At 45.3% G+C, this 18648-nt stretch overlaps 1 protein-coding gene across 1 annotated transcript in view; it reads left to right on the top strand.

Annotated features, from left to right (window-relative positions):
- The first annotated feature begins 12930 nt into the window (after positions 1-12930).
- The window catches only part of QSER1 (glutamine and serine rich 1), an 86568-nt gene continuing 80850 nt past the window's right edge, over positions 12931-18648 (top strand). The window contains exon 1 of the mRNA XM_023185517.2: positions 12931-13448. Within this exon, the coding sequence (XP_023041285.1) occupies positions 13246-13448 (203 nt within the window). The 5' untranslated portion in view covers positions 12931-13245. The remainder of the gene's footprint in view (positions 13449-18648) is intronic.

The following is an 18648-nucleotide window of genomic DNA, read 5'->3' as shown; positions in this document are numbered from 1 at the left end:
GGACAAGCCAGGGGTATATTATTAAAGTGGCTGCTGTAGGCAACAAGTGCTCACTTCCATGAGCCTCCTAGAGGTGTAGGTTGCCTCCTAGAGAAGGGTGCAGAATGCCTCCTAGAAGAGCCCACCTGGAAGCTGGGAGACTGTAGCAGTTACCCATTGACTTCCTCTATTAATTGAGGATTTATTTTGCTTTGTGGGGTGTGTTGGGAAGGAGATGCACTCAGTGGTGTTAAAGGAGAGCTCAGTGGTGGTGGTTAAAAAAAAAAAAAAAAAAAAAAGCAGCAGGCTGGGTGCCCTGACTCACACCTGCAATCCCAGCACATTAGAGGCTCTCTTGAGGCCAGAAAGTTTGACACCAGCCTGGGCAAAAAAATGGGAGCCATCTTTACCAAATAATTAATTAACCTGGTGTGGGGTGGCATGCACCTACTCTGGAAACTCAGGTTGGAGGACTGAGGTTGCAGTGAGCTGTGATTGTGCCACTGCACTCCAGCCTGGTGACAAAGCAAGACACTGTTTCTTTTCTTTCCCTCTTTTTCTTTTCCTTCCTTCTTTCCTTCCCTCCCTTCCCTCCCACCCCTCCTCCCTTTCTTTCTCACTCTCTCGCCCAGGCTGGAGTGCTATGGCACAGTCTTGGCTCACTGCAACCTCCACCTCCTGGGTTCAAGTGATTCTCCTACCTCAGCCTCCCAAGTAGTTGGGACTTACAGGCATGTGCCACCATGCCTGGCTAATTTTTGTGGTTTTAGTAGAGATGGGGTTTTACCATGTCGGCCAGGCTGGTCTCAAACTCCCAACCTCAGGTGATCCACCCACCTCGGCCTCCCAAAGTGCTGGGATTACAGGCGTGAGCCACTGCCCCCGGCCGACACACACCCTCCCTCTCTCTTCCTTTCTTCCTCTTTCTTTCCTTCCTTCCTTCTTTCTTTCTTTTTTTTTTTTTTATTGTTTTTTTTTTTTTGAGGCAGAGTCTCGCTCTGTTGCCCAGCCTGGAGTGCAGTGGTGTGCAGTCTCTGCTCACTGCAACCTCTGCCTCCTGGGTTCAAGTGATTCTCCTACCTCAGCCTCCCAAGTAGCTGGGATTACAGGCATGTGCCACGACATCTGGCTAATTTTTGTATTTTTAGTAGACATGGGGTTTCACCATGTTGGCCAGGCTGGTCTCAAACTCCTGACCTCAGGTGATCTGCCCATCTTGGCCTCCCAAAATGCTGGGATTACAGCCGTGAGCCACTGTGCCTGGACCACTGTTTCTTAAAAAAATTGAAAAATAGGCCAGGTGGTTCATGCCTGTAATCCCAGCACTTTGGGAGGCTAAGGCGGGCAGATCACGAGGTCAGGAGATTGAGACCATCCCGGCTAACATGGTGAAACCCCATCTCTACCAAAACACAAAAAATTAGCTGGGCGTGGTGGCATGCACCTGTAGTCCCAGCTACTAGGGAGGCTGAGGCAGAGGAATCATTTGAATCTGGGAGGCGGAGGTTACAGTGAGCTGAGATTGCGCCACTGCACTCCAGCCTAGTGACAGAGCAAGACTTCGTCTCAATAATAATAATAATAATAAAATAAATAAATAAATAAATAAAGGCCAGGTACAGTGGCTCAGGCATTTGGGAGGCTGAGGATGGCAAATTGCTTAAGGCCAGGAGTTCCAGACTAGCCTGGGCAAATAAACGAGACCCTATCTCTATCAAAAATAATAACATTAAAATAAATTAGCCAAGTGTGGTGATGCACACCTGTAGTCCCATCTACTCCACATGCTGAGACAGGAGGATCACTTGAGCCCAGGAGTTCAAGGCTGCAGTGAGCTATGATCACTGCACTCCAACCTGGACAGCAGAGTGTGACCTTGTCTCTTAAAAAAAAAAGGCTGGACACCATAGCTCATGCTTGTAATCCCAGAACTTTAGGAAGCAAAGGCAGGAAGATCACTTGAGCCCAGGAGTTAGAGAGCAGTTTGGGCAAGATAGGGAGATCCCTGTTTCTACAGAAAAAAAAAAATATAGCCAGGCATGGTGGCGTGTGCCTGGAGTCACAGCTACTAGGAGTCTGAGGTAGGAGGATCCTTCAAGCCCAGGAGGGTAAGGCTGCAATGAGCTTTGATTGAGCTGCTGCACTCCAGCCTGGACAACAGGTGATAACACTGTCTCAAAAAAAAAAAAAAAAAAAAAAAAAAGGAGAAGGAAAAAAGAAAAAGAAAAGAAAAAGCGGAATATAGAAAGACACATGGCAGGGTCTTGAGGAAAGATGCTGTGAGTGTGAAGTAGGTTTAGAACTGTCTCAGAATTGAGCCAGGGGATGTGATGTGGGCATTCAAGGGGTCTGTTACAACATGCCATGAGCAATGTTCCTCTGAGTTTTTAAAGTTGTGAGCAAGCAACCATATTCCATGAGCAGGAGTAAAATGAGTATACATAAATAGACTGATAGTGCAATAAAATTAAACAGGTGCAATGACTAGTCCAGTGTTCACTTTGTTACTTTCATAAATGTTCTGTGTGAGTGTATTTTGGTGGAGGGAGGACTCTATGAAGAGGCTAAATTTCAATTTTCCACTGAACAGAGAAAGCACTCATGGAAGCAGAAAGTTGAAGATGTATTGGACAAGAGACTGTAAGCCTCTCCAGAATTTGTAGATATGTGGGAGAGGGTTTTGGACTTCCACAAAAGCTTGAGTCTACCTTTTTGGATCTTAAGAAACAGAAAAATCCCTGTGACAAAATTTAACCTGATATCAAGCAACGATATGTTTAGCCAGTGTATTAGTCCGTTTTCACAAAGCTATAAAGAACTACCTGAGATTGAGTAATTTATAAAGAAAAGAGGTGACTGGGTGCAGTGGCTCATGCATGTAATCCCAGCACTTTCGGAGGCTGAGGTGGGCAGATCACGAGGTCGGGAGTTTGAGACCAGCCTGACCCTGGTGAAACCCTGTCTCTAATAAAAATACAAAAATTAGCCGGCTGTGGTGGCACACACCTGTAATCCCAACTACTCAGGAGGCTGAGGCAGGAGAATCGCTTGAACCCGGGAGGCAGAGGTGGCAGTGAGCCGAGAACGCACCACTGCACTCCAGCCTGGGCGAGACTTCATCTAAAAAAAAAAAAAAAAAGGTTAGGAGGCCTCAGGAAAGTTACAATCGTGGCAGAAGGGGAATGGGAAGAAAGGCACGTCTCACATGGCAGCAGGAGACAGACAGAGCAAGTGGGGAAGTGCCACACTTTTAAACCATCAGATCTCATGAGAACTCACTCACTATCATGAGAACAGCATGGGGGAAATCCATCCCCATGATTCAATCACCTCCCACCAAGTCCCTCCCCTGACACATGGGGAATAAAATTCCACATGAGATTTGGGTGGGGACACATAGCCAAACTCTATCAGTTAGTATACATATACTAAAATTAACATGCAGCCTGGTCAACATGGTGAAATCTTGTCTTTACTAAAAATACAAAAATTAGCCAGGTGTGGTAGTGCACACCTGTAATCCCAGCTACTCAGGAGGCTGAGGCATGAGAATTGCTTGAATCTAGGAGGTGGAGGTTGCAGTGAGCCGAGATCATGCCACTGCACCAGCCTGGGCAACAGAGCAAGACTCTGTCTCAAAAAAAAAAAAAATTAACTTGCATGATAATTAAGTGAAGTCTAGATCTCTCCCAACAAGCTTCCTTTATCACCACCATATCTGGGGCTTTGCAATGAAGGGAACAAAGAAGTACCTAAGGAAAGGGGGAGGATATAACCAGCTGTGCAGAAGGCAGAGTGTGCTTTGGTATCTTAGGCCAGGCTGTAGCAAAGAGAAGCTGAGGCTTGAGAATATATGCTCCACAACCCTTAATTTGGGGCTCAGTCCTCTGGAGACAAACCCTCTGAAAAATATTTGCCTCAAGCTGTGTTTTCAAACAACTGGGACAACAGTTGTACAATGAGACTGTCCTAGGTAATGAAAAAAATTTTTTTTAATTTTCTTTGTGTGTGTGTGTGTGTGTGTGTGTGTGTGTGTGTAGTATGTGTGTATAAATCTATGAAGGGTCTGTACTTGACTTGTTGGCATACCAGTTCCAACCAGGCTGAAGATGTAGACTACAGTGGGACATTAGGAAGGGCAAGAGAATATTTTCCATAGCTTTAATCAAATCACCCTCCTGCTTAAAATGTTCTCATGGCTCCCTATTGTGAGAAAGTACACTCCCTATTATGAGAAAGTTTACTAAAGTACTTATATGTTTGGATGTTGGTCCAAATCTGGGACTATTTGAACATCAAAATAAACAGATGTGGTAATGGATTATAATCCTATGGTTGGGAACCCCTAAGACCACCCTCAATTTCAACGATTTGCTACAAGAACTCAAAGAACTCAGACACATTGTTATATTCATGGTTATGATTCATTACAGTGAAAGGATGCAAATTAAAATCAACAATAGGAAAAGGCACATAGTGCAGAGTCCAAGAGAGACCAGATGCAGGCTTCCAGTGTCCCCTTTCAGTGGAGCTGTGCAGACATTAATATTATGTGACAACACACGGGAAGTATTTTCAATCAGAAGCCCAACTAAGCCTTGGTGTCCAGGGTTTTTATTGGGGGTCATTTGCATAGTCATAGTAATTGCTTCTATGGCTGACCTGAACTCTCCGGTGCCTCCAGAGGTCAAGCTGATATTATGTGGCCCAAAGCGCCCACTATAAATTGCACTGTTAGCATGAATGATCTGGTGTGGCCCAAGGCCTTAACTAAACAAAAATGCTCTCTATTAAGTGCCTTGAAACTAGGCAAGGGCCAAACCTTTCTTTCCAATGTACAGGGTTTGAACAATCCACACCTGCTGAGTTAATCCTTTACAAATCTGCTGAATAAAATAAAAATCCATGAGTACACATTGATATGAATAAACAAGGAATGTTAAATTAAGCTTAGCCTAAAGCTGCTGCCTTACATATTTTAACGTCAGCCTAAAAGTTTCTCCGTACACGGTGAACTACAACCTAACAGGATGTGTAAATAGATTGTACCTATTCTTGTGCCAGTTACTGAGTTTTAGCCAACCAAGGGTGGCCAACTGTTCAAACCATGTTCAAATAAGGCAAACACTGAGCCGTAATCAATCAGCTGTTTGTGTACTTGTATTAGTCCATTCTCACACTGCTATAAAGAACTACCTGAGACTGGGCAATTTATCAAGAAAAGAGGTTTAATTGACTCGCAGGCTGTAAAGGAGGCAAAGCTGGAGAGGCCTTAGGAAACTTACAATCTTGGGAGAAGGCAAAGGGGAAGTAAGCAATTCTTCACATGGCAGCATGAGAGAGAGCGAGCAAAGGGCGAAGTGCTACACACTTTTTTTTTTTTTTTTGAGACGGAGTCTTGCTCTGTCACCCAAACTGGAGTGCAGTGGCCGGATCTCAGCTCACTGCAAGCTCCGCCTTTCAGGTTCACGCCATTCTCCTGCCTCAGCCTCCCAAGTAGCTGGGACTATAGGCGCCCGCCACCTCGCCCGGCTAGTTTTTTTGTATTTTTTAGTACAGACGGAGTTTCACCGGGTTAGCCAGGATGGTCTTGATCTCCTGACCTTGTGATCTGCCTGTCTCGGCCTCCCAAAGTGCTGGGATTACAGGCTTGAGCCACCGCGCCCGGCCTTAACAACCAGATCTCGGGAAAACTCACTCACGACCACGAGAACAACAAGGGGGAAACCCGCCCCCATGATCCAATCACCTACCACGAGGTCCCTCCCCCAACACTGGGAATTAGGATGCAACATGAGATTTGTGTGGGGACATAGAGCCAAATGATGTCAATACTCACTTCCATTTTCTGTATATCACCTTCCTTTTTCTGTCTGTCAATCTTCCACCACCACACAACTGTGCTGGAGCCTCTCTGAACCTGTTCTGGTCTGGGGCTGCCCAATCCAAGTCATTTTTTGCTCAATTAAACTCTATGAAATTTAATTTGTCTGAGACTTTTCTTTTTAACAGGGATAAGGAACAATCATTCTTGGAGAATGATAACTAATGATTGTAGAAGGAATGATGAAGTTAGAAAAAGCACCACAGTTGGTCCTCTGTACGTGTATAGCAGAGCCTCCAGAGGGAGCGTGACCCTGCCAATGCCTTGAGTTCAGACTTCTAGGCTTTGGAACTGTGAGATAATGAATTTCTATTGTCATGTAGTTTGGGGTCATTTGTGGCAGCAGTCATAGGAAACTAATGATATGAACGGGAGACAGGGAGATTGGGAAATTCTGGGTAGAAGAGGGTGGTTCCCTGGCAAAGGCCCCAACTTCAAGCCTGGAGATCACGGCCTTAAAGGGAGACAGGCATTCCTATTTTCATGCCCCAAACATTGCCTTTTGGCCCACCATGCCCCCTATCTTTTACCCATATAAACCTGGAACCTCAGGCTCCAGAAGCAGATGAGCAGACAAGCAGATGAGGAGACAAGGAGACAAGCAGATGAGCGGTGGCACAGCACAGCAGGGAAAGAGAGAAGAGGAGGAACGTCTGAACACCAAGAGGAGTTCGGCTGAGGGCAGTCAGAGAGAAGTTTGGCCACTGGAAGGCTAAACTCTAGGGGATCATCTTCTCGCTCCATCCTCCCTTCCAGCTCCCCATCGATCCCACTGACAGCTACCTCCGCTACTCAATAAAACCCCATATTCATCCTTCAAGCCTGTGTGTGACCTGATTCTTATGGGATGCTAGACAAGAGCTCAGGATACAGAAAGCTGTCACACTGGCCCTCTTGCAAAAAGGCAGAGGGTCCACTGAGCTGGCTGTCTGCAGATGGCAAGGCTAAAAGGGCACACAGTAACACACACCCCCTTGTGCTCCTGTGCCTGCCTGTCTGCGTGCTTCGCCTCCCCTCAGGGGTTTGAGCAGTGGTGGCAACCAAATAGGCAAACCACACCCATGTCACACATCCTGCCAGGGAGATTAGGGAACACTCTTTTTCACTAATACATATGCTAAAAGCAGAGCTGAAAGAATGATGCCTTGGGAATTTTTTTTTTGTTTTTGTTTTTGTTTTAGATGAAGTCTTACTCTTATTGCCCAGGCTGGAGTGCAATGGTGTGATCTCAGCTCACTGCAACCTCCGCCTCCCAGGTTCAAGCAATTCTCCTGCTTCAGCCTCCTGAGTAGTTGGGATTACAGGTGCCTGCTACCATGCCCAGCTAATTTTTGTATTTTTAGTAGAGATGGGGTTTCACTATGCTGGCCAGGGTGGTCTCGAACTCCTGACCTCAGGTGATCCACCCGCCTTGGCCTCCCAAAATGCTGGGGTTACAGGCGTAAACCACTGCACTGGCCTCAGGAATTTACACAATATTCAAGTATCCACAAAATATTTATTGATTACAAAGTAAAATGTAGTAACTCTTTAGAGGAGAAATCTGGCAGTAACTCCTTAACCAAGCTTATTTGGTTTGGAGTCAAACAGCTGATTTGAAGCTCCACTTGCATCATTGTCTTTTATTTATTTATTTATTTATTTATTTATTTATTTATTTATTTATTTATTTATTTTAAGACAGTCTCATTCTTGCCCGGGCTGGAGTGCAATGGCAAGATCACAGCTCACTGTAACCTCTGCCTCCCAGGCTCAGGTAATCCTTCTGCTGCAGCCTCCCAAGTAGCTGGTATACAGGCATGCACCAGCACACCCAGCTACTTGTATTTTTTGTAGAGACAGGGTTTCGCCACGTTACCTTGGCTGATCTCGAACTCACGGGCTCAATCAATCCGCCCACCTGGGCCTCCCCAAGTGCTGGGACTACACGCGTGAGCCACCAGGCCCTGCCTGCATCACCGTCTTATATTAGCTTGTACAATGTTGGGGAAGTTACTTAATTTCACTAAGCTTCAATTTCCCATAAAACAGGATTAATAATAATCCATACCCACATCTTAAGGATCTTATGAGGATTGTGACAATTCCACATCAAGCCCTTAGCACAGGATCTAAGACATACATGGTCAATATGTATTGGTTATTCTTATGAGAATCACTCTCATCTACAGAATAGGTTTAAATCTCCTGTAATCTATTTAGGGAGATAAAATATCCTCTCAGTGGAAGACTTCACGATAAGGCCACAGTCCTGTCTTTCCAGTTTATACGTAAATTGTACTCCTTTCCCAGATCTCCTGGTTTCTAATCATTCAACCTTGCTTATTGCAGGCCTTGATCAACGAAACCATTCATCAGTGCCCCAAAGTCCCTCCATATCCATAGCTCAGAAAACTACCTCTCCACACAAAATTGATGATCAAGTATGTTTCTTGAAGCTCTTTCAGGGACACCCCCTAGTGAGGCTGCAGCTTCCAGAGAAGCAGGATTAAACAGCAGCTTTCCTGATTCCATTGCTGTCTCCCTGGAGGGATATGGCAGGCAATAAAGAGCAGAGTCAAAGATGACTGATAGGGTCAAGCCTCAGAGACAGAGGAAATTATAGTGGGACTTCGTTTCTTTTTAACTTTTTTTATTTGAATTTTTCTTTAGAGACAGAGTCTTGCTCTGTTGCCCAGGCTAGAGCATAGTGGCATGATTGTTCCTTATGATAACCTCGAAATTCTGGGTTCAAGTGATCCTCCCGCCTCAGCCTTTGGAGTAGCTAGGACTACAGGTGTACCACCATGCCTGGCTAATTTTTACTTCATTTCTGATGTTTTAATTTAATTTATGATGTTGACCTAAGAGATGGAAACTAGGGCTGCTCTGGCAAAGACAGGGCTTACAGTTTCCCTCAATGACAGAAGAGAAGGGAAATATTTTAAACCATATCTTCTTTCCCTGTTCAAATCACTTCTCACAAACATATTCCTTGTATTCTCAGTGAAACTGCAAACTTGACCTTCTTGGATCTTTCTTCTTGATGGTTGGTCTATTTGTAACATAGGAGTGTGTGGACTTAACCGACTACATTTCCAGTTAGGCAACCCCAAATTCTGCATTTCCCAACAAGCTAATGAACAAGGCCACCTCAGTGAAGACAGGGTTTCCTGGGTCTCGCCCCAACTGATTCCCTCCATCACCTTATAAAGCAAGTCACTCAATGGCAGGCCTCAGTTTCCTCAACTACGAAAGGAAGGCAATGAACTATGTACTCAATAGAACTACAGTCTTTCTACCAGTTGAAATACTTACTTTTTCTTTTTTTTTTGTTTTCTTTTTTTGAGACAGAATTTTGCTCGTCACCCAGGCTGGAGTGCACTGGCGTGATCTCAGCTCACTTTAACCTCTGCCTCTTGGGTTCAAGAGATTCTCCTGCCTCAGCCTCCTGAGTAGCTGGGAATACAGGCACACGCCACCACGCCCACCTAATTTTTTTGTATTTTAGCAGAGAAGGGGTTTCACCATGTTGGCCAGGCTGGTCTCGAACTCCCGACCTAAGGTGATCCGCCTGCCTCAGCCTCCCAAAGTGCTGGGATTACAGGCATGAGTCACCGCGCCCTGCGAAATACGTATTGATTTTCTAATGGGATGGGAGTTAGGGTGGAAAATGTGGGGAGATTGTTCAAGGGCATATTCTAAGGGATGACTAATTCTAGACAACAAACTCAAAAGGAAGTGGGAGATGGAGGTGAGGAAGAAGGAAAGAGCTTTTTTTGTTGTTTTTTTGAGACAGGGTCTCGCTATGGTGTCCAAGGCTGGTCTTGAGCTCCTGGCTTCAAGCAATCCTCCCACCTCAACCTTCCAAAGTGCTGAAGATTCCTTCTTAAGTGTAGGATTTACTCCAATTCATCTTACAACCAAACTGCCTTTGCTTTTCAAATCTTGTCCCGATTTTAGAATTGAGATAGAAATAGTGTCTTTTATTGGGGGGGGGAAGGAAAGGAATATGTAAATTACTAATTGGAACTTCTGAATGTGCATTTTTCAAGTAGCATGCATATTTATTCATTCAATAAATATGCATTTAGAGCCTAATAAAGTGTCAAGCATACTACTAAATGCTGCAAATACGAGAGTAAATTTAATACAACCCCTGTCTTTATGGAACCTAAGACCTTTATGAGGAAGTAAGTAATTTATGAGGAAAAGAGGCAGACACCCAACTAATTGTAATGCAATAGGATAGTGTTAAACATAATAGAAATTGGAATAAAGCACCAGAGGACAAATGAAAAGAAAGTAACTGATTTTGCCTAAGGTAGTTTGGATAATGTCATGATAGATGTAATATTTTATTTGGATCTTGAAGGATGAGTAGGATCTGGGCAAAGAATAAAATGAATATATATATATTTTTTTCTTTTTGAGACGGAGTCTCGCTCTGTCGCCCAGGCTGGAGTGCAGTGGCCAGACCTCAGCTCACTGCAAGCTCCGCCTCCCGGGTTTACGCCATTCTCCTGCCTCAGTCTCCCGAGTAGCTGGGACTACAGGCGCCCGCCACGTCGCCCGGCTAGTTTTTTGTATTTTTTTAGTAGAGACGGGGTTTCACCATGTTAGCCGGGATGGTCTCGATCTCCTGACCTCGTGATCCGCCTGTCTCGGCCTCCCAAAGTGCTGGGATTACAGGCTTGAGCCACCGCGCCCGGCCTAAAACGAACATTTTTATTTAAAATGAGACCACGGCTGGAGGCTGGAGGCTGAGGCAGGAGAATCGCTTTAATCCGGGAGGCAGAGGTTGCAGTGAGCCGAGATCACACCACTGCACTCAAGCCTGAGCGACAGAGCGAGACTGTCTCAAAAAACAAACAAACAACAATCAAAAAACGGGAGACCAACAATGCTCATTCTAGAGTTTGACACTACCTGGATCAGACTTGAAGCAGTTTGGTTATGAATCATTTGAGAGATCCCGAAACGTTCACAGAGCTGGAAGTGTATTTTCAGTAGGAAAGAAGGCATTCTTCAGATAGAATCATCAACTGTACAAATTTTTTAAAGATTTATTTACATATATCAAAGCATCACATTGTACCCCACAAATGTATGCAATTATTTGTCAATTAAAAACAGTATTAATAAAAAATATAATGATGCTATTTGTAGACATGTAACATTTGAAAATAAATACAATTGTACTGATTTAGAGTGAACTAAGGAAATTTCATTTAAATGGCAAAGGAACATACGGTGACAGAGTAATATTACTAAAAATACTCACTAGAATTTTTCCTTAATATCTTTCTCTGATTTATGTGACATAAATAAACTACATAATGGTGTGAGAGACTATAAAGGTTTAATTGCCACTTGTTTGGTATTGCCTGCGTAACTCACTCTGAGTGCCAGTTGTGGGTATCTCTTCCTATACTTTTCACAGAGACAAAACTTTAGCGCTCACAAAAGTACTTATAAATATAATAGCTAGTTGTGAAAACTTTTTAATTTAGATCCCACATTTCCAGTTTGCAGGAAGAAAAATAAATGTAATGAAGATTTACGTTACTTCTCTGCAGGAACTCAGATTAGTCGGCAAATTCCTTTTTCAAGAAAAACCACTTTTCAAAGATATCCTCGGTAAATGCACTTTGTAATTAACACAAAATTGGCAAAGTCGCTGTGCCTACACGTTTGAATTCATTTGTAAATAACGACTACTCACTTCCTTGCTTACCCACCCGGGGACCAGGCTCCAAGCATCACAGGTGCAGAAAGACTTGCAAAAAGGAATGAATAGGAACAAAAGGATGTAGGCGCCAGGAGGAAAACAGGATCTTCCAGAACGAAATTAATCTCGCAAGGCATAGCAGATCCAACACCAGATATTATCAAAGTTTAAACTTTTTCAATGGTCATCAGAGATAGTGTATCAAGTTTATTAGGTCTTTCACTACGGCTGTCTGATTTGCTTAAACCTTTACGTTAGGCTTATCTTGAGGGATAGATTTCTGTGCTAAGCACATTAATAGGTGTTAAACCAATATTGATTTTTAAAAGGAGGTGGTCATTAAATCGAAACTTTACTGTTATTTTAACCTTTAAATTTATGGCTCAAGGGCCAAACGATGATTTGTACGATTCCCTAGTTTCACTACTCATGTGTTATTACAAGAAATACAAGTCTGCTATGCAACAGAAGAACCGCAAATAGTCATTAAATTACCGCACACCAAAACAGCTTGGAAATCAGATAGGAAATGTTTGGAGAGAGAGTCCTGCTTAAGTTCCAAATCTCAAACAAAACCCCTCAACATCAGAGTGCATAGTGAGTTTAAATTTATTGTAATTAAAGTCATCCAGATGGCAGTTGGATTAATCAATGAAGAGGTGGTTGTCTATCTTGGGATAGAAGATTCTGAAACCCAGAGTGAGAAAAATCCTCAAGGTGGGGGTGGGGGCAGTTAATAAGAGCCCTTGGGAAAGGCCCTTTCAGCGAGGATTGGAAAATAACACGTTTGAATTTGAATCTTTTTGAATATAAATCTCCCCTAACAGCAGGAAAAGGCTCCTCTCGCTCAGCAAGCTTTGGGGAGGGAGTAAGCGGAACTGTAGAAGAGCCCGCTCAGCTGTTCCTGGATTGGGGCGCAGGGAAAGAAATCGCGATCAGAGAACTGAGTACTGGAGTCCCTCAAAATAACCCGAAGGGTCAAATAGTGAGCTCCAAGCAAAGCATGACCCGGCTACCCCTGCGCAGCGCCCTACGCTGGGTTCCGCTCCACTTCCCCTCCCCCGCGCGAGGCGATAGCCAGGCGCGGTCACTTCCCACGCGGGACGCGGCGAGTGCGGACACCTCCCTTCGGGGCTGCGAAGGGCGAGAAGTCTGCGGTTCGCGGGCTCCGGCCGGCGGGCGCCCCTCGGAGTCCCTTAAGTCGGCCGGGCCTGGGCCTCCTCGGCCTCAGCTGTCCCTCGCGAAGCGTCCGGCAGCGGCGGAGGCCTTGCCGCGCCCGCCCGCCCCACGAGCGGCAAGCGCGGGGCTCAGAGGGGAGGCGGGGCGAGGCCGCGGGGCGGAGGGGGGCGGGAGGTGCATCCTGGGAAATCCACCAACATGGGGCGCAGCGGCCGCCGCCGCCGCCGCCGCCGCCGCGAGTCCCGGCCGCGGGTGCCTCCGCTTCCCTGACGCCCAGCTGGGGCCTCGCCGCCCGCCGCGGCCCGGGTCTTTGCGACCCAGACTCGACAGCGCGCCCTTCTCCCGCCTGCTCGCCGGGGCCATGTGAGGAGGCAGCTCCCTCCGCTGCCGCCGCCTCCTCTTCCTCCCCCGCCCCCTCTCCCTGCCCGCCCCCCTCACACGGAGCCCTGGAGGATCCCCCGCTGCTGCCCGCCCTCCCTACGCCACCCCCACGATGGACAGGAACTACGCGACCTCGGGCTTCACGGAGCCGCCGCCGCCGCCCGCGCCCCCCGCCGCCCCCGCCCCCACCAGCGCCGCGGCGCAGCCCCCCGCCCCAGCCTGGGCCTACGAACCCCGAGCCGCCGCCGCCGCCGCCAGCAGCAGCTGCAGCAGCGGCAGCTGCAGCAGCGGCAGCAGCCCCAGCCTCAAGGCCAGGTAGGGAGGGTGGGCGGCGGGGTCGCGGTGGACCAGGAAAGGCCGGGGATGCGTTTGGGGCCTTCGCTCGGTTGCAGCGCCGCCCAGAGGTCTGGGCCGGGCGGGGAGCCCTTCGCTCGCCCTCGCCCAGCTCGGGGGAGGCGGCTGATGACTCCTACGGGGTGGTCGCGGGTGGGTGGGGGCACCCGGTGCAGGACTCATGCCTGGGGACGGCGGGTGAAGGGAGAGCTGGGCGGGAGTCGTGGGGCTCCCTCACCTCTCGGGTCCTGGGCTCTCACATGGTGAAGTTTGGGCTCGTGGCTGAACTCGGAATCTGGGAGACCCAAGATTGGCGCCGGGGGTCCGAAGGGGGCGCCGAAGAGTTTGGGGCAGTGGCGATCCATTGTATTGGAACCTGGGTGGCCGACAATGCAGTCTTGGGGACCCCGGCGTGTGAGGGTTGCGGAGGCGGGAGAGGAGGAGTCGCGGAGCCGCGTCCCGGAGACACTGGGGGACCCGGGAGGGCTGGGCTACGGGAGAACCCCCGGGGCGCAGGGCAGAAGAGGGGGCCCGGCAGGGCGCGAACCCGGCTTCCAGGGCCGGGTGACATATGTTTGCGCTGGTGGCCAAGATTCAGGCGATTTCTCTTCCACTCGTTCAAAGTTGCTCTTTGGTTTCCTCCCCTTTTAACAACAGCAGGAAGTAAGGAATCTTTCTTTGCCTTCTATGCCTCGGGGTGACGGAGAGTTGGGAAGAAATGGGGCGGAGGTTGGGGTGGGGGTAGTGAAGGCCATAAAGGTTGAAGAACCAAAGCATGCTTCTCCATCTCGGCCTCTAAGGTCCGGGTGCATTATGTAGCGCGAGGTTCAAGAGTTCATCTTTCCTGCAGCATGACCAAGGGAATCTAAAATGTTGACTCCTACTTGATATTTAAGCTCGCAGGAAATGTGTAGTATAGTAGTGCCACACTGTGAAACGGTCCCATTTGAATGATAACTGGAAGGCGTGGTCTGGTTTGGAGGATTGGTGAGCGGGGTGTTTTAAAGCCACCTCTCCCGAACAATACAGAATCTGGTAGGTGCAGCTTCTGATTACATGGACCAGGGAATCCTGGGTTGCTAATGACTTCATCCTCAGCTACCAACAGGAAGCTTCGTGGCTTTATGATCTCATCAGATTTCTTCATTATTTTTCACGACAGAAGTGAACTTTTGTTTTAAGTTTATGCATTACCGTGTTCCAGGTTATCTTCTTTGTTTTTATGAGAGTTCCACGGTCATGATTGAGCATATAAGTGTGAAGAGTAGCTGGTCTTTGTCTTAGATTGTCCATTGGGATGATTGTGAAAGCATGAGAAAAATTTGCTTCAAGAATAGGGATATAAGCTTTCTCAGAAAATTTTAGGCCCTTTGTTTGAAAGACCTGGGAGTTAACAAAAATAATGTGATGTGCCAATTTGGAGCTAAGTAATTAAATGCTGAAACCTTTCAGAAATAGCCATAATTTTGTGTTACATACAAGTAAGCCATTTTAAGGAGTTTTATGAAAGACGGTTGGCACTTCACCCGTTATTTCTTTTTGATGGTAATTTGTCCTTTTTGAAGTAGCTTTTTGCATTGACTAGGATAATTTACAAATTAAAATTACTTTCTCATCATTGAACAGCATGCTAGGTATTTGTGCCACGTTTTTTATGTTTTAAATGAAAAATATTTTATTAGGTAAATGAAACTGAAATACTACCTAGTTACTTCTTTTAGTAGAATACTTCTGAGACAAGAAACTAAAATCTACTTGTCATATTTTCCAAATTTATTTATCAGAGTAACACGGAATGACTTCCCAAACACACTTGAAAACAGTAAGTAGATTCACTTGGCACACATAATCTAAAGGAGATTTATTTTCTGTTTAATGGAAGTTATTGAATCTTAAATGTTACCCCCCATGCCCTCTCCCCCTGCTTTTTTAAAAAATAAGGGGGGTGGGAATCAGCTAAAATACAGCATAGAAAATGCAGGTTTACCCTCCTCCCCCGCCAACCTGCTTTGTTAACATCTTGTATTGGGATCAGGCCATCTGTACAGAGTTACACACACTTCTGAATTATACCTCATTTTATTCCCGAAACTGCAAATATTCCTCTTTAATTTCAGTTATATCAAAAATAGCAAATCTGAAATATGCCCTGTAAGTCTAAATATTCTACATTTCAGAAGCTTATTTATATTTTTATACCATTTTAAAAAGCTTTTTCATAATGCATGTATCAGTTGAATGTTTTTGTTCCCCTTTGTGGCAGTTTCTTCTGAAGGTGCAAATGAGTACTAGTTGTGATGATGTAATATGGATGCTTATCCGTAAAGAATTAGCCTCTCTGACACCTTGTTTCCTGTAACCTATTCAGAAGCTGACAGATGGTAATGACATTCAGTTGTTGCTGACAGGGATCTAACATCCTACTTTATGCCTTCTTGGTCTTGAAATCCATCATTTCATCAGTTTATGGGAAAGTACGTGATAAAGAGCTTTTCATGAGTTTGAAACAATACTTTTTTTGAATACAACAGCTTTGTTAGTTATTAGGTAGTTTTATGGTACTAACAGTTGAAAAATAGAGTGGGAAACTCGAGCATTTTACCTTAAATAGGGCTTATAGAGAGATTTGTGAATATTTCTCAGAGAGTACTTGCTAGGTACTTGGAAAGTGCAGGAATAAGGACTGGCCATATAAATCTTCATTTATTTGTGCTCTTTTCAGTTAGTGTTAGGAACTAAATGAACGAACATGTCCTTTGCTGAACACCACGCAGTTGGAAATACCTTTTGGGGTGCAGTTTTGGATGTTGTAAATACCTTTGCATGACTTGGGAAATAAGAAGGTCATCAGGAGTCTGCAGATCCACTGCCCTATTCTGTACTTGATACTTATATCTTGGTCACAACAGGAAGAGGCAGGCTGTTTTATGGTGATAATCAATGTGTTTGTATTTGAATATACACCAGAAAGTAAGGGAATGGAAATATTTTGTATTTAAATAATTTTATTTATTTATTATTTATTTATTTATTTATTTTTGCGATGGAATTTCACTCTTGTTGCCCAGGCTGGAGTGCATTGGCGTGATCTCAGCTCACTGCAACCTCTACCTCCTGGGTTCAAGCAATTATTCTGCCTCAACCTCCTGAGTAGCTGGGATTACAGGCGCCTGCCACCACGCCTGGCTAATTTTTGTATTTTTAGTAGAGTTGGGGTTTCACCACATTGGCCAGGATGGTAATTTTTGTATTTTTAGTAGAGATGGAGTTTCACTACATTGGCCACGCTGGTCTCGAACTCCTGACCTTAGGTGATCCGGCCATTTTGGCCTCCCAAAGTGCTGGGATTAGGTGTAAGCCACTGTGCCCGGCCTGTTTTTTGCCTTTCTAACTTGAAATGATTTTTGGCACCAATTTTTAGAATTCCTAATGCAATTTTCTTTTAGTATGATGTATAATGAGTATGATAAATACTCCTCTGAAAAACCAAAGTAATGATTAGCTCTTCTAAAACCTGACAGTTTCTATATGATGGACATTGGTTTGATACATTTCAAATCTAGAGTTTTCCTCAAGGTTTTTGGAAAAAGGCCTTAAAGATCATAATTTGTAAGGAGTAAGAACAATCTCAAGTTAATAAAAGGTTATTTCAGACAAACTTCCACTGTTAGAGTTCAGAAAGTTTTTTCCCATGGAAACCATGTTGTAAGTAATAGTAGCTGTCATTTACCTCACGAGCAACTAATTTGTGCTAGCTGTTTTAAGTCACATATACATACACACATTCATTTATCAAAATTCATTGTAAAAATCCTTTGAGGTAGGCATTCTTTTTACCATCCTTTTACGGATGAGGAAACTGAGGGATAGAGACATGAAGTAATTTATACCTACAGCTACATAGCTAGTAAATAGTGGAGCTGTGATTGAAAACTGGGCATTGTGGATCTGGAGCCTGCGTGATGGCCAGTGTAACTGCACTGCTTTATTGTAAGATAGTGGAATGCTGTAATCCACCTATATGTGAAATGAGCTTCTGTGAGCTGGCCTGGAAACCTAAGCATCATTAATATCCTTATTTCAGTGTTCTTTTTCACTGTTCACCATTTCCTAGTTGAAATATATTCCTTTTCACTTCCATAGCACTGCACTTGCCTGGTTTTCTTCCTACTTTTCTGGCCCACCGCTTTTTCCTGTTCTTTACTGGTGTTTACTCCTCCTCTGTCTAATCTCTGCATGTTAGTGTTTCCTCAGGGCTTGGGATTGGTAAATTTCTTGTTCATTCCTTGCTTTCTCCTGAGGACTCACATCCATGTCCATGCTTTTAAATACTATCTCACTGGAGATGCCCATATTTGAGCAGACTCTTCTGAGGTCCTCAGACTCTTCTGAGAACCTGAGCACATAACCAACTACCTCTTTGACCTTTTACTTGAGCTTAATCATACGCTCTCCCCACCCATCACACCTCTGCTTCTCTAATGAGGCCCATCTCAGTAAGTCATTAAGTCATACCTCTGTCCACCTAGTTGCCCAGGCCAGATGGTGGGAGTTGTGTGCTTAGTCACTAAGACCTACTGCTTTTGAATCTAATGTCTTGAAACTCTCTGCTTCTTTTGTATCCACTGCTCCAGCTGATCCAAGCCACCATTATTTTTCACTTGGACAACTGCTGTAGCTTCCTAACTTAGTCATCTTGGACCTTTTCTTTCCTCCCTTCAATTCATTCTTCTTAAACCATCCAGAGTGATTTTTAAAAACAGATCTACAAGTTTGCTCTTGGTCCTTTGCTTAAAGCCTTTCCATGGCTACTCCTACATATTAGGGTCACGTTTTTAAACATCCGTAATGTGGTCAGGATGTAATCCCAGCACTTTGGGAGGCTGAGGTGGGAGTATTGCTTGAGCCCAGGAGTTTGAGACCAGCCTATGCAATGTGATGAAACCCTAGCTCTACAAAAAATAAATAGAAAAAATTAGCCAAGCATGGTGGCTTGCGCCTGTGGTCCCAGCTACTCTGGAGGCTGAGGTGGGAGGATGGCTTGAGCCTGGGAGGTGGAAGTTGCAGTGAGCTGTGATGGTGCCACTGCACTTCAGCCTGAGCGACAGAGGGGGAGAACCTGTCTCTCTCTCTCTTTGTGTCTTTCACACACACACGCGCACACACACACACACACAAACTG

This window comes from Piliocolobus tephrosceles, chromosome 13, assembly GCF_002776525.5.
Source record: "Piliocolobus tephrosceles isolate RC106 chromosome 13, ASM277652v3, whole genome shotgun sequence".
NCBI lineage: Eukaryota > Metazoa > Chordata > Mammalia > Primates > Cercopithecidae > Piliocolobus > Piliocolobus tephrosceles.
Note: the sequence above shows the minus strand (reverse complement) of the source record. Positions and strands in the feature narration are given on the sequence as shown.